Here is a 17,020-nt window from a genome sequence, read left to right on the forward strand (position 1 = left end):
CTCTGAGGATCACAGACATTCTCAGCTTTAGAACTCTCCAGGCCCATCAGTCTCCATGATGCCCTTTCTGAACATGGCAACGATTTGCCCATTATGGGAACTCCAGCTTGTTCTTATATAACCCTTTATTGGGTGTTTCCTGTAGAAACGCCCATGAAAGGAACAATGTAAACCTTCCCTTGCTCCTGTCTTCTGTCTCCTGACCAACCTGGTGTCTTTCCTACATGGCCCTGCAAGGCGTGCATGCCTCCCTCTCCAGAACTTATGAGGACAACAAACTTTGTGTTTCCCTGACACTTCCCTGTGTCTCCTCACATGGCCGTACCCAACTCACCATCGCATTTAAAAAAATACAAAACACTTGGTCTGTGACTTGCATTTCTTGTTTCTTCATAGTGACTTTGATGCTCACAAGGATTAATTTTGAAAAGGCCTAATATTTATCACTTCTTCAAATTTTGTGCCTTGTGCTTGTTGGATCACCTCTAAGAATCTTTGCATACCCTTCATGACCCATGGGGTCATGAAGATATTCATCTATTTTGTTTTCTAAGGTCTGTATGTCTTCAGGTTGTATGTTTAGGTCTAAAATAGTCTATCTTAATGTGGCATTTATTATAGCAGAAAGTGAAAAATGCCACCCGCCATGTTGATTTTCGCTATCCCTCACATGTGCCTCTGTTTGTGCAGCGCTCTCCTCAGGGCGCCCTTGACCTCTGCATTTCTCAGGCTGTAGATCAGAGGGTTCAGCAGAGGGTTGAAAAGGCTGTAAAACAGGGATAGGATCTTCTGCTGCTCCTCAGGGTGGCGGGATTTGGGGGCCATGTACATGACAATGGCGCTGCCAAAGAAGAGCCCCACCACACAGAGGTGGGAGGAGCAGGTGGAGAAGGCCTTCCTGCGGCCCTCCCCGGACTGGATCCTCAGGATGGCAAACAGGATGCGCGAGTAGGACACCAGCACCAAGCAGACGGGCCCAACTAAGATAAACACACAGGCTGCAAAGATGACCACTTGGTTGAGCCCGGTGTCAGCACAGGCCAGCTTGAGGACAGACAGGATTTCACAGAAGAAGTGGTTGATCTCATGAGGCCCACAGAAGGGCAGCCTCAGGATGAGAATTAAATGGACCAGGGCCAAGAGAAAGCTAAACACCCAGGAAGTGCTGGCCAGGACCGTGCATATTCTCCAGTTCATGATGACAGTGTAATGTAGGGGGTGGCAGATTGCTACGAACCGGTCATAGGACATCGCAACCAAAATCAGGCACTCTATGTGAGCAAAAGCCAGATACAAAAAAGTCTGCATGATGCAAGGAACAAAGGAGATGGTTCTTTTCAGCTTCACAAGATTTGCCAGCATCTTGGGGACGTTGTTGGAAGCATAGGACATGTCAACAATGGCCAGGTGAGAGAGGAAGAAATACATGGGGGTGTGCAGTCTAGAGTCTAAGCAGATAAGCCCTAGGATGACTCCATTCCCTAAAAGGGTGAGGGTATAGAAGAGGCAGAAAAGTCCAAAAAGAAAGAGCTCCAGTGCCGGACTGACCTGGAATCCCAGCAGGGTGACTTCTGTGATCCACGTGTGGTTGCCTCCCATGCTCCTATGGCAGAGACAGACAAGTCCACATTCACAACAGGAAGGTCAGAGCTCTGAGGTAATCAAGACTCAACATATCACTCTAAATGCTACAGAATGAACATTGAGAAATATATTACGGTGGATTGATTTTCTGTCATTTATTTTTAGATATGTCTAAAAAACTCAGTGTGTTCGTATAAATCAGAAAAAAATCCCCTTGTATCATTTGAAGGATAGGATATATCTGTATATAATTTATCATAAATAAAATATATTACAACGTATTATAAATCATTATATACTGTACCTAACAGTGCACTCGCGCGTGCGCGCACACACACGTGCACGTTGTTCGGGGAATTAAAGTGCTCTGGCTTCCCTTCAAGGGTGTGAGTCTTGATTATCAATGTAGTTAGAAGAGAGACGCCCTGACAGGATGTGTGCAACCGGAGGTAGTTTTGTTTCCGAAGCTTGCTTGTCTTCTTGGTCCAAGATAGGAGGGGATTAGGGCCCTTTGTTCTATATATGTTGCTTACTTATCCATTTACCTTCTCAGATGCTCTTTTATCTATTTATTTCAGATTTAAGGTGGCTTCTAAATAAAGTCTCAATTTTATGGTGTCTTTATAACTTTGTAAGCCCCTCATTTTCAGCTACTGATCCCCCCTACAAGCCTCTTCTGGTACCTCTTTTCCATCTCCAGTGTTTACGGTTTTATTCTGAGAGTTTTATGGACTATTTTATCACCACTGGATACTGAAATTAAGCCAAAAGTGAAAGAAGTCTTTGGCTCCATGCAATGAACACGTCTGTATCCTAAATTCAGGTAAACGGGAGGACATTTCTGCAGCTTTCTCAACTATGAATCTCAAAAGGGAAAATGAATTAACACTTAACGGCTATACTGTAATTGTTTTTCATTGGGGGTTTTCTCTTTTTTCTTTTGTAACGTAATACACAGAAAAATCTCTGAGCTTATCTTATTTTCTGGTGTGACAGAAATGTCATCATGATATCTTCCCAGCTTTGGCAACTCCTGTGGCCACCAACTCCCCTCAGACCTTCTTCACCTGTTACCATGCTGACTGCCCCCTGCTGTTCTGAGGGGTTCTGAGCAGGTCACTGGTTGGGATATTTCCAGAAACAACCTGAGAACTATCTTTACTTTCAAATTAAGCTGTAGTTTCATATCCAACAGAGTATTTTTTTAAATAGTTTCATTTTTTTCTTTGTAAAAACAGAAATCCTCAAATTCATATTTTAAATTCAGGATTATACTATAGAGACTATTTTTTAACTACCATTTTCCCTTAATATAATGAACATTTTTCATGTATTAAAGTAATATTTTACAGGTATTATTTAAAACTAGTGCAATATTCTATTATATTACAATTTATTTAACTTCTTATTGTTGAAAAATGTGGGGTTCTTTCTCTTATCTTTATAGCATCAAGATAAATATTCTTTCAAATGGAGGTTTTGTCTACGTTCATGATTATTTAGGATATATTCTGAAAGTCAAACTGCAGATGCTAAGTACATGGACATTTCTAAGCTTGTGATACCTATGGCCAGCTTCCCTGCAGGAAAAATGGATGAATGTCTCCCTCTTGTCAACTTTGAATATGTGAGTAGAGTTATACAATTTAAATTTACATTTCAACAATTCTTTAACCCATATTCCTTGAGAGCATCATCTGTTCCAGCCTCTCTTTTAAACTCTGGAAAAACGGCGGAGGGAAAGCGGACACATTCTAAAGGGGATACAGATAATGAAGAAGTCGGGTGGTGTATTTGTCATCTACTCTTCAGGTTTCCATTTAGGGGAGAAATCTCTCTCCCCCTGGATGCAAACACCAGAGGATACCTGCCTCTCTCCTGCTCTCTTATTTATAGGATTTGTAGAACAGGAAACAGGACCCGAGGACTCCCCTCCTCTGCTCTCTTTCTTGGTCATACGCATTTCTATTCTTTCAGGCTAAAGCCTACGGTGGTATGTACGGTCCCATTTAGGGGTGGGGGTCAGCTAATGGTTGTGATTTTAATTTGGAGAGACATTTTGTTAAAGCTATATAGATCGTGTCTTCCAATAAGCCTAAGAAAGCATATATTTTTAATTTCTACCTGATTCCTGGGTCTATTTCTCTATTTCTTCAGACTGGGAGCAAGGAGACATCATGGTTGATCACCATCCCTAAAACAACAGGAGCAAAGAAGTAAAATAGTTGTTGAAGGTACAATGACGAAAATGAACAGGGTTCTATGACTGAAAGTCACTTGGTGTGAACGGGGGTCCTTTAAATGGGATTGTGAGGAAAAATCTTTCTAACAAGGAGACGCATGGGTGGAATCCAAATGATGAAAGGGAGTCCATCCTAACTACAGCCAAAGTGGACTGCTCCTTGCACAGGGAACAGTGAAGACAAAATCCCTGGCAGGAAGGACTCAGTGAGGTCTGGTAACAGAAAAAAATCCAGTGTACCACAACCATAGTAACTAAGAGGTTGTAAATATTCATTATAACCCGGCTTATATTAAACAACTTTTGGAACTGATAGAAAGGTTATAAGTTGGAGGTGGATTAAGATATTTGGCTACTTTTGGGGCGCCTGGGTGGCACAGCGGTTAAGCGTCTGCCTTCGGCTCAGGGCATGATCCCGGCGTTATGGGATCGAGCCCCACATCAGGCTCCTCCGCTATGAGCCTGCTTCTTCCTCTCCCACTCCCCCTGCTTGTGTTCCCTCTCTCGCTGGCTGTCTCTCTCTCTGTCAGATAAATAAATAAAATCTTTAAAAAAAAAAAGATATTTGGCTACTTTTATAACATAGGACACCATGCAACCATTAAAAAGGTTAATATAGATCTTTATATAGTGAAATGAAAAAAATTTCCATATAAAGTAAAAAAATGTGCATATAATATGATCCAACTTATATTTTAATATAAACATATTTGTACACATATGTCTTTCATGCCTACTTACAAATATGTAGAAAAATTCTGTAAGTTTTATACATGAAACTGTTTAATTGATTATCTTGAAAGTAGGATTGTATGGGGATTTGTCTTTTACATAAATTGCTTATTTGCTCATTTGCTTAATAAACTTATGCATTACCGAGGGGTAAAAAAAACCAAAATATTTTCATTTTAGAAAAATCTACAATGTAATATACAACTAAAGGTACACATTATTCCTGCTCACCTTCGGAGTAATCCTCACCAAATTTTAACGGGAATCTCAAATCAAAGCACATTTTCTTACAGCTTCATACGGGAGAAATAAATCACTACATTATGAAAAATAGTTAACCTTTGACAGGAAAGGGGAAATTGAAAACCTCAATCTCATTTTTCTTTATACAGATTTTTTTCCCCCTGAATTGTCCTAAAAGAGAAAAAGATCAAGATCTTCTATTGACTCAAAGTAGAAATAGATCATAAGTTAGGTTGAAAATTATTGCAACACCCACCAAAATGTGAACGAGAGCACAGGCAGAGCTGTGATGTTGCGGAGGTCGGAGAAAGTGGCCTTTGTTGTTCAGAGAAGCACATCGCGATGCCTTTTTAATTTCCTCATCTGCAGTGTCGCTTTTAAGGGCTTGAAGTTAAAAATCAAAACACTGAGAACAACAATAAAACCAGTCCCTGTAAGCAGAATCAGAAGCGACAGAGAATTTAGCTGTCAGCTAGGAATCTTCCCATCAGTGTCTTAGAAAAAGTCACTTAGAATCAGCCTGTTTACTAGTGGGAACTTTTTATCCCAAGCCAGTTCAGGAAGGCCTCCTCTTTCCCTGGAAACTGCTCAAGTGTTGCATACCAATTTTTGCCTCTGTGAATTCCTCTTGTTTATAATCGTGTGGTTGACCAACATGCTTATTAGCAGACACATTTGTGCGGAATGCAATGAGATTGCAAATTTGAGAGGCATTTGCCCTCTTTGATGTGAACTTACGTGTCTAAGCCTCTGTGAATTTGGTGTTTCTCTTAAAAGGAAGTAGTTGTCTTAAGCTAACTTCCTGAGTTTGGGGTGGACATTCATTGGAGGTCCCAAGAAACAGCAGCAAATTATGATCAGTAAAATATCTTACAAAGTCACTCAAATATTACTGATTTTATATGGGCTGAGAGACCTACTTTTGACTTATTGACTTACTTTTAAATTCATGCAAGCAGAGCATAGTTCAAGGATGTATACTGAGCTACCAATTAGCAGATGTGAAATAGGAAACTGTCCAACTGTCTGGACAATACAAATTTTGTCTGAACAGAATATAGCATTTTGTGGACCAAATATTGTGTTAATGGGTCTCAGGGAATCAAGCCAAATAGGACGGCTCAGAGAGCTCTTAATGCCTGAGTTCTCCAGGAATATGGCCATTTTGTAAATTTTTAAGGCTCTTCTGAAATAAGCACGTTCTGTCACCATGGAAAGCAAGGTACAAGTAATGACAGAAAATGAGGTCATGCTTTCAGAAAAAGGCTTGTATGCATGTTTTTAGAGCTAATAAAGACACAGGAAGCAGGAAACACTAAATTTCTTTCCAAAGATCATCTTTGGATGAGTCCTAGGAGTCCTCCTGGAGGTGAAGCGTGATACGAGCTTGAAGAGGAAGGGCAGGCAGGCTGAGTACAGAGCCTGTGGCCAGGGAAGCCTGTCTGGGCCCGAGATGGGATGCCGAGAGTGAATCCAAGGGAAAGTCCAACGGGCTCATCCGTGATGTGTCCCTCCGTGTTCCTACTGCACCCAGGCCAGTGACCTAGGACAGCAGACACATGGATCCTTCAGCTATCAGATAGGCCAGGCATTAGCTTCCCTTTCTCAAATGATTAGAATTGTTTGACTAATCAAAGCTCATACTTAAAACAATCAGGAATTCTAGAATTTTATATGTAATTTTTCCTAAGATATTTCTGAGAGAAAGCAGTAACCAATTTCGAAAATTGCAGGAATAAAGGAGGCAAATAGAACTCCTAGCAAAACGACTCATTTCATCGAATGTGAGCTGCTAACAAACTATAGGTCATACTGGATGCCAGTCATACTTTCACAGTTTTGTAGGAAGATCACAGAGCCCGCTCTATAATGGTGACTCTCTAAAACACTGGTTGTCGATCAGCTCATTTGTTGAGGGTGAGGAAATAGAAAAATACAACATAAGGTGAGGGCATTATTTCCTTTTAAAGAGTGGCATGGTTTTGCATTTTCAATTCCACAGTTCAAGAAGCCAGGTTTGTTTTTTCCTCTGAGAAAAAGCCTGGGGCAGATAACAACAGAGAGAGATACCTCGAGTTACTTAAGCGTCTTCTCCAGCTCCATATTAAAGAAAAGTCTCAGTGCACAGAATAAAGGGCAGGTTCATGGACACATTGCTCTGTTCTTCCATAGCATGAAAACTCACAGGGACTGAAAACAGCAAGATCCCGGAAGAAGGATGAAAGCGGCACGGTCAGCAGTGTTAACAGTGCTGGTCAGAGAGCATCATTCCAATCTCCATTCGGGAAGGTGAACAGTATGACCTGGAGCCACTTACTCTAGCCACTGCCTCATTGTGTTCATCCACAAAACAGTGACAACAGGTGTCTAAGAGGGCTGATGTGAAGGATAACGGCCACTAAACTGGTATATATTCGGAGTTATATAAGTGTTCACTACTATTAACAGTATTAATAAGAACACAATTTCAAGAAAGAGTCCAGATCATCAGGATTACAGATCCAACAAATTCATGGTATTGTAAACCTTTTCCCATTTATCTTGCCTTTCTTTTGGGTAATTTTTTGAGTTTAGATAGAAAACACACCAAATAAATAAATAAATAAATTACACACCATTTTCCTTTCATTTCTGTTAATGTTTTTACATGCCGATTTAAAAAAATTAATTTTCAAAAGGAGTTTAAAGAAATGGAAAAATCCTGTAAAGGAAACTCACTCCTGGATTGAAGAGGAAAACACAGGGTTGAAAACTCAAAAATCTCTCGAAAGGAAAGGAGGCCGTACTTCGGATATTTAGCACCAGCCCGCAGTGAGGTTCTATCCATCACCCTGAGGGAGAGCCTGGGCCGTCAAAGCCGGTGTTCTGGGGCCGCACACATTTGCCCAATTTTCACACTTACTCAGAAACCACCTCCAATACTTACTCCAAGACTCAGCTTGACCCTAACGAGCAGCAGAGGGTAACAAACAAGCCCGGATTCTGAGCCCAACTGCCTGGGTTGAAACCCCGACTTTGCCGCATGCTAGTTTTGTGACCTCTCTGAGCTTCTCCGGTCCTCAGCTGCACCAGCTGCGAAACGGGGTGAACAATAGCCTTCATGAGTCAGCTCACGTAAGACACTCAATAAGTGCTTAACAGTATATTAGGAGTTTGAAAGCCATCACATAGAGTAACTTCTGGATCCGATAATCGTAAGGAAACATGTGAAGCATCCCAGTGCTCCACTGATGAAACAAGGAACACAAAGAGAAGGTGCACACAGCAGACCTGGGCTTCCCCGTCCCAGAACGCCATCTCTCTCCAGGCAAGCGACAAGTGGGTCCTGTTGGGGCAGACAACGTCTCCGAGCGCCTACAGGGGCAGGCACTTAACCAGGCAGGGAAGGAAGATCCGTCTCAGGGCAAGTAAGCACTTATCTCTGACTTCAGGACTTTTTATTTGTAAGAAGAGGTACCTGAGCCACGTGACCCTTAAGTTCCTTGTAGTCCTTTCGTCAATCAGATCATATCCTACTGGATGATGAGCTGACTCCTCCTCTCTGACACAGTCATGAGAAAGCCAAGAGCTGCCGCATGAGGACAATGAGGGGAATGCGGACGGAGGGTCTTAGGGGTCAGAGGCATCATGGCTCCACCATAGGAATTAGTAGCGGTACCTGGAGATCCCCGTCAGGGCCCCAGTTATGAAGATAGGCTTAGGGTCACACATGAAAGGCATTCAGTCACTAATGCCCAGAGCCAGTGATTTCATTCCCACCCCTTTTTCCCATTTCTCACCTGCAAACCCCTTCCTACGGTTAATGGACCACATTTACTTACAGTGGTATAAACTTTTCTTTTCTTCAAACATGGCCTTGGGTTTAGAAGAAACCTCACAGGGAAGGACTGGGAATGAGTCTCTTGTCTAAAGAGACCTCATCAGGAGGTGAAGCCCACATACACAGTTCTCATGGCAGAACCTGATGATGGATTCGTTTCTGCAAGTGAGGGCTTCGTTCTGTCACCATTTGAACCGAGCTCCGTCCCCACAACACGAATAATGATTCAGGAAACAGAACCCTGTGGCATTACATCCACTCATGTTCTCCTCAGAGAGACTTAAAGAGTTTGCTACTTTCCTATCAGCAGTTGAACCAATAAATGCATTTCCCATGTGTATTCGTTTTGCTCTTTCAGTGTCCCATGGGAGTTTTAATGTGCATTTGTTTGGGATTTGTGTTTGCTTGGGATTGGGTGAGGCCAGGATCTCTCTAAAATATGCAAGACCCTGGCACGGAAAATAAAAAATTCAAGATCACGTCATAAATTAATTTTTCTCCATATGTATTTTATCAGCCTTATAACTGCCCCACTCTGTAATTCTGTTTGTAGAAGAGAGGCTGTGATTTCTTGATGTCTCATTGTTGGGGTGTCATGGACCCTGTTAATACATCTTCTCAGAAAAACAGGTTTCTCCTAATGGAGAAATGTTCTTGCCAGGAAATCACTGCACATTTCTCACTTACGAGTATTCTTGACTTGGCAGTTTAGATATACTTCTTCCTTAATTTTCTTTAATTTTGTCTCCATTTCAAACTTCTCAAGGTTTCTGAATCACATTTTTTATTTCTTCATCCTGGGTTAAGGCCTACAGTTAAAATGAATCTCAATAAAATCTTTGGGGAAAAAAAGGGTGGGGGGGTGACTGGGTGGCTCAGTCAGTTAAGCATCTGCCTTCAGCTCAGTTCATGATCCTGGGGTCCCGGGATTGAGCCCCACATCAGGCTCCCTGCTCAGCGGGGAGTCTGCTTCTCTCTGTTCCTCTGCTCCTCCCCCACCAGTGTCTCACTTGTGCTCCCTCTCTCTCAAATAAATAAATGAAATCTTTAAAAAAAATGAATCTCTTCCCCCACCTCATGTGCTAAGTGATGTTTGATGATTGTGAAGTCCTTCCACTTCTAGCTTCCAGAGGGTCCATGTAGAGTCTTCAATATTAAACTTTGGCAGAAAGGCACTTCAAAATAAAAGTAAGATATTTAATCTATTGGGCAGCAGAAAAAATATATTTAAGGGGAGGATATTGGTTTTATTTCTTTTCTTAAAATAATCTGTGTTGGATAGAGCCTCACTCCACATATGTTTTCATTCTTCAAGACACTTCACTTTATTCAAGTACTATTCCTCGATAGCGTCCACTCTTGAAATGTTTTTCCTTGTTCCAAGTCAATTTTGTCCTTGCTGTACCCATTTGACTTCAAATATAATAACAATCCTTCAAAGCACTCAGGGAGCTCTCTTCAACTATCCAAACCCAAATTGGACTCCCTTCTCCAGAAGACTAAAAGCACTTACCATAACATCTTTCAAAGTTGTGCTTAAATAATTTTATACTTTTTAAAATAATTTTTTATTATTTTTTATTGTTTGTATTTCCTGTATTTTACAAGGAAAACAAGATTATTACAGAAAAATAAATTTCACTCACCAATAACCAGATAGAACCAAGGATAATACGTTGGTGCATGCTCATTCAAATATACATATTTAGGGGTGCCTGGGTGACTCAGTCGGTTAAATGTCCATCTGACTCTTGACTTCAGCTCAGGTCATGATCTCAGGGTTGTGAGACTGAGCCCTATGTCGAGCTCCACGCTGGGTGTGAAGCCTGCTTAAGGTTCTCTCTCTCCCTCTCTCTCTGCCCCTCCCTGCCTCCCTGTTAAAAAAAAATATGTATATTTACCACTTTTATTCTTTTGGTTGAATAGTATGATGGTATTTAACACAGCATATTGTGGATACAAAGAGGTGTCATGATTTGTCTCTATTTTTTTTTGTCTCTAATCTTTGAAGTGGAGAAAGCAAAAGCTTTTCTTGTGAAGATCTGAGACTTCTTTTATTATCAATATTTATACCGATTAATATGTTAGTAAGAATAAATGTTACAAAGCATACTTGGCTCTATCATTAGTGATGGACCTTTATTAAAGAATGTCAATTTAGAGAGAGGTGTTTGCAGATCACAAATGTAATACCTACATCTGCACCTAAATATCATGTTAATATTTTGCCATCTCTGAGACAGAAACTCCTCCTTCAGAGAGCTTGAGTCTTGTCTTTCTTTTTCCTTCCTTCCTTCCTTCCTTCCTTCCTTCCTTCCTTCCTTCCTTCCTTCCACCTGGCACATAGAATTTCAATGGGGTATTTGAAGAAGAGAAAATAGTCTAGGTGATGATGAGAAATGAGAAGTATTTATGATTGTTTCACCACTTCTGTCATGATAAACCTTTCTAAGTGTATGAAGCAATTGAAGGAGGTGCTCCATCAAAACAAGGGGAGTAAACCAAGAAAGAGAAAGACATGAGATTAATGAACTAAGGAATCCAACCCAGGGTAAAGGCTGATGAAATTGCCAGGGAACAATAGTTCAGATAGAAGGAGAATGGACATCTCCTGAGGGACTGATATATTATTTGAGGTGGCTGATGGGGATTAAGAGATACTAAAAACCTTAGGAAGAGGGAGTAAGAGTCCAAGTGGAGGGAAAAACAAGGTAATTTGTTAACATCACCTTTATTACTTATACCTAGAAGCATTTAGTTGCTATATACTTCCTGCTTAGAAATTAGGTGAGGGAAAACATTGGCCTAATAAAAAGTTTTCTATGCATACTTGTTGCTACTGCTGATGTGCTATGGATGAATGGCTTCCAGTGGGATGTTGTTTCTCTTTCTTCTATCAGTAGACTTTTCCAGAAATTTCATCTCCTTGGTTGGGCTGATCAATGGGTACACTGCATTGTACCCCATTCAGGATCAGAGAGTGGGTGCTTACCACCACTATCTTTCCTAATCAGATGTTAATCATAGACCACTAATATGTCAGACACTAAGGGATACAACTGATCGAGACAAAATCTTCATTCCCTCTGCTCACATCCTAGTGGTAAACAGGAGAGTTGCACTCATGTTACTTTCCTTCTTAAAAGTCTCCATGCTTCTAGCAGCATTGTCCACAATAGCTAAATTGTGGAAGGAGCTGAGATGCCCTTCAACAGATGACTGGATTAAGAAGACGTGGTCCATATATACAATGGAATATTACTTAGCCATCAAAAAGAATGATTTCTCAACATTTGCTGCAACATGTATGGGACTGAAGGAGATAATGCTAAGCGAAATACGTCAAGCAGAGAAAGACAATTATCATATGGTTTCACTCATTTATGGAACATAAGAAGTAGGAAGATTGGTAGGAGAAGAAAGGGAAGAAGAAAGGGGGGATAAACAAAAGGGGGAATGAACCATGAGAGACTATGGACTCTGGGAAACAAACTGAGGGCTTCAGAGGGGAGGGGGATGGGGGAATGGGATAGGCTGGAGATGGGTATTAAGGAGGGCACGTATTGCATGGTGCACTGGGTGTTATATGCAAGCAATGAATCATAGAATGGTGACTAACATAATAAAAAAAATTATTAAAAAAAAAGCCTCCATGCTTCTTTACCAGCCTCTCTCCACGCACTTTTACGGGGGGAAATGGAATTTTTTGTTGTAAAAAGGAAATGGGCTCCATATGTAAAAAATAAAGCAATCCTGAAAAGTACAAAGAAAAAATCTAAAATTATTTCATATCAAAGCACCCTGAAATTACTATCGCTAAATAGCTTGGTATCCCAGAGATTTCTTCAAGTAAATATATAGATTCAGGGCTAATAAATGTAATCACATGATATCTTAGGAAAATATTTTGACTTTTATTTGCGTAAAAAGAATATTTTCCCCAAGTGAAAATAAGCAATTTGGGAAAATATATTACCCACACATTTGGTTAGTGGACTCCCACATATCTCTGTGTGCTTAGAGAAATATAAGGAGGGAAGGATAAACAGATAGCATTTTAATGAAAATTGGTTCATACTTCTCTTGCTATTTTTAAGTATATATATTTTTTAATCTAGCAAAAGGAAAAGTACCTACTATGTAACTAAATTATTCTGAGTCCTTTTTAATCTTATAAGATTCTTAATACAATCTCTTTGACATAACAATAATTTTTCATTATATTTAGAGGTTGTAGCCATTAAGTTTTAAACATTATGCCTTTGTCGTGAGAGGTTACCAGTTGGATCCCTAAAGCTAAAGGATGAGAAAACTAGCACACTTCAACTTCCTCCTTAAGACTCAAGAAGTCTTGCTTCACAACTTGAACCGTTGAGCGGATACTGTTGCTTGACTGCCCTGTGGCCACTATCCCTTCCTTGCTGAGCTAGTACTGATAGTCTTGAGGTATTAAGTAGTAAACTTACCAGAGAAAGTGGGTCTCACTCTGAGCCACAGGGGATGAAACCATAATGGATCTAAGACAAGCTCTCAATTTCATCCTCTTTGTCAGAGACTGTTTAGAGATGACCGTTTGGCCCAATTTTGGCCAGTGAAATACCAGGAAAAACCTGCTGAGGGAGAGTGATTCCAGAAAAGATCTTCCTTCTTGATAAAGAGGGAAAGACAGACCAAAAAAGGTTTCTTTCTGCTTCTTTCTTTATCGGTTTTAAATATTGGTATGTCAGAAAATTCTACATCAAAACATCTGAAAATGGCTCATCTACCATATGGCTGGGGAAGAAAAAATCTCCATTCTGCCTTTATTCCTAAGGTCTGTTTATTTAGTAAAGTGATGTGGGTACAAAGATAAACTGGAATGATATGGTAGAAAGTCACCTAGTCCAGACAGGTGAGACTCTGAGATAAGCTGGTCTTTGAGGAGGTGGTGTTTGAGACCTGACAAATTAGAAGAGTGGGTAGAAGAGGATTCCATGTTTTGTCTCTTCACTCTTTTTAGGCTCTATATTGATTGATAGCCATTCTTAATTTCCATCTAGTCAAATTTATCAAAGTTTTCTTCTGGGACTACCAATTTTGTATATACTATTTTAAAAGTCCTTCCCCTTCTTATCTTCTACAAGCTTTTTGTATAGTTGGCATTTAACATTTAAGTCTTGAAAACACTAGGAACTGAGTTTTCTGCCCGCTTGAGTATTGACATGGTTCCTCAATTGTAAGGCATGAATCTGCTTCTGTGCCTTATATTTTGTTCAGTTTATTTATTGGTCAATGCCTGGATGAACAACACAGTTTTATTTACTGGTACTTTATACTACACTTTATTATCTGGAGAATTAAACACTCCCACCTTGTCCTTTGTCTTTTTAAATAGTGTTTGGGCTAGGCTTGCCCTTTGCATTTTAGAATCAGCTTGTGAAGTTCTGCACGTATCCGTACCACTGGAATATTGTGGGATATTGATTAGGATTACATTAAGTATATTAATCAATTTGAGGAGATTGAATCTTTGTAATATTATGTTTCCCAGTCCAAGAAGTTGGCATATCTCATGTTGTACGTCTGTGTACTTAGCTGTCATAGGGACTCAATAATTTTTTCTAATTGTATCTTTACAGTTTTTATATATTGTTTCTTAAATTTATTCCTAAGCATGTTAAAATTAAGTCCTATAAGGGCGTTTGGGTGGCTCAGTTGTTAAGCGTCTGCCTTCCGCTCAGGGCGTGATCCCAGAGTTCTGGGATCGAACCCCACATCAGGCTCCCTGCTCCGCTGGGAGCCTGCTTCTTCCTCTCCCACTCCCCCTGCTTGTGTTCCCTCTTTCACTGGCTGTCTCTATCTCTGTCAAATAAATAAATAAAATCTTTAAAAAAAAAAGTTAAGTCCTGTAGTCTATACGAGCATTTTGTAAAATTTCATTTTAATTATTTGTTGTTATATAAAAATGTAGTTGTTGTTCATATTGATTTTGTATCAATCCACTTTGCTAAATTTTCTTATAATTTGGATTTCCTACATATATAATCATGTTATCTGTATATAATCACGGTTTGTTTATTTCTTCTCAAATGTGTGTGCACACACAAATGCATATATTTCTTCTTTTTGTCTAACTGAACTCTTCAGGGTCTCTAGTAAAAACGTCAAAACAAGGAAAACAAGTGGTAAGAGTCTACATCTTTGTCTCATTTTTTATCTTACTGGGAAAGGTGCTAGCATTTCACCAGTAAGTACTATATCTATCATATGTGTTCTTTTGGTTTTTGGTAGATCCTCTTAGGAATACTTACTGTTATACTAGGTTGTAAAGAATTTTATCATGGGGGCGCCTGGGTGGCGCAGTCATTAAGCGTCTGCCTTTGGCTCAGGGCGTGATCCCGGCGTTATGGGATCGAGCCCCACATCAGGCTCTTCTGCTGTGAGCCTGCCTCTTCCTCTCCCACTCCCCCTGCTTGTGTTCCCTCTCTCGCTGGCTGTCTCTATCTCTGTCAAATAAATAAATAAAAATCTTTAAAAAAAAAAAAGAATTTTATCATGAACTGATGTTGAATTTTGTCAAACAATTTCTTGGATCTACTGATATATATCCTTTAATTTGTTAATGTGGCAAATTATTTTCATTGTTTGTTTTAATGTTAAATAATTCTTGCATTTGGAGAATAAAAACTTCATCAAAATGTAATATTATTTTGTGGACTTATTTTACTAATATTTTCTTTAAGATATTTGCCTCTCTGTTCATGAATCGGATTAGACTGCAATTTTTCTGTTTTATAATGTTCATCTCATTTTTTGTATCAATGGCTTACAGTGTAAGTGTATTTACATTCTCATTTTATAAGAAATCCAATGATAAAGAGTATTGGGTTTGTTAAATTAAGGGACTCAAAAGGGCATTCAAGGACCCAGAACCATGTGGAAAAGCTCCCAGTCTTGGAATACTCCAAACCACCCCTCACAGTGATGACTTCTTCCCCAGAAATCTCCTCAGGGCACCCATCACCTCTGTATTCCTCAGGCTGTAGATCAGTGGGTTCAGCATAGGGTTGAAAAGGCTGTAAAACAACGATAGAATCTTTCTTTGTTCTTGAGAATAGCTGGATTTAAGGGCCATGTACATGACGATGGCGCTGCCAAAGAAGAGCCCCACCACACAGAGGTGGGAGGAGCAGTTGGAGAAGGCCTTCCTGCGGCCCTCCCCCGACTGGATCCTCAGGATGGCAAACAGGATGCGCCAGTAGGACACCAGCACCAAGCAGAGGGGCCTGACTAACACAAACACAGAGGCCACAAAGAGAACAATTTGGTTGAGTCTCGTGTCAGCACAGGCCAATTTCAATACTGACAATATTTGACAGAGAAAGTGGTTGTTTTTTTGTGGCCCACAAAAGGGCAACCTCAGAACGAGAGTAATATGGACCAGAGCTAAGAGGAAGCTGAATGTCCAGCACGTGGCAGCCAAGATGGTGCAGACTCTCCAGCTCATGATGACAGCGTAATGTAGGGGATGGCAGATGGCCACGTACCGATCATAGGACATTACTATCAAACTCATACACTCTGTGGCAGCGAGGGCCAAATACAAAAATGTCTGAAGTACGCATGGAGCAAAGGAGATGGTTTTCATCTGCATTATAAGATTTGCCAGCATCTTGGGGACAATGCTCGAGGCAAAGGACATGTCAATGATGGCCAGGTTTGAGAGGAAGAAGTACATGGGGGTGTGCAGTCTGGAGTCCAGCCAGATGAGTCCCAGGATGAGCCCATTCTCCACCAGGGTGAGGCTATAGGATAGCAAGAAGAACCCAAAGAGGAAAACGTCAAGTTTGGGGTCAACCTGGAATCCCAGCAGGATGACTTCTGTGATCCATGTCTGATTGCTTCCCATGTTCTTTTGACAGATAGGTACAATGCTGCACTTAGCACAGGAATTTTGGAGCTGAGTGGTAGAAAAGGAAAAGGGAATGGTACATTCATACAGAGTAAGAATTTATGAGAGGCCACAAGTCAGTCATTGATGGATCCAGTCTAGTCCAAAGTCTGTGCTGTTGATCTGTACAGTTAGCTTTTAGAGATATTTAATAAATTTAGTTATTAACCAATATTAATAATTAGTAGACTTCACATAAAAATTGGGGTCTCTGGCTACTTTTCAAAAATAGAAGAAATTCACTGTAAGTAATAATCAGCTGAAGCTAATAAGGAAATAGAGTCAGGTTCACTTTCACTTACCTCTGCTTCCACTAATTTCTATTTTCTCCCAAAATATTAACAATAATAATTGACATGAACAATTTTATCATTGTACTACACTATTTGGTTAAGAAGAAAGATCTGCGCTCAAGAGGAATTCCTAACACATGAAGATGAGAAATCAAAATATAAAATACAAACCCCCA

The 17,020-nt window shown here is 40.2% G+C and overlaps 2 protein-coding genes across 2 annotated transcripts; both read right to left on the minus strand.

Annotated features, from left to right (window-relative positions):
• Positions 1–560: 560 nt before the first annotated feature.
• Positions 561–5,226, minus strand: LOC123789529 (olfactory receptor 2A14-like). Its single transcript, XM_045793612.2, has 3 exons — positions 5,058–5,226; positions 3,709–3,778; positions 561–1,603 (listed from the first exon to the last, which is right to left on the minus strand). Exon 3 carries the CDS (start codon positions 1,597–1,599, stop codon positions 667–669), a length of 933 nt encoding a protein of 310 aa, XP_045649568.2. The 5' UTR covers positions 1,600–1,603; positions 3,709–3,778; positions 5,058–5,226; the 3' UTR covers positions 561–666.
• Positions 5,227–15,576: 10,350 nt separating this feature from the next.
• On the minus strand, positions 15,577–16,509 carry LOC123789530 (olfactory receptor 2A12-like). Its single transcript, XM_045793613.1, has one exon. It carries the CDS (start codon positions 16,507–16,509, stop codon positions 15,577–15,579), a length of 933 nt encoding a protein of 310 aa, XP_045649569.1.
• Between the last annotated feature and the right edge of the window lie 511 nt (positions 16,510–17,020).

This window comes from Ursus americanus, chromosome 3 (genome assembly GCF_024610735.1).
Source record: "Ursus americanus isolate L20-20 chromosome 3, mUrsAme1.1.p, whole genome shotgun sequence".
Lineage (NCBI taxonomy): Eukaryota > Metazoa > Chordata > Mammalia > Carnivora > Ursidae > Ursus > Ursus americanus.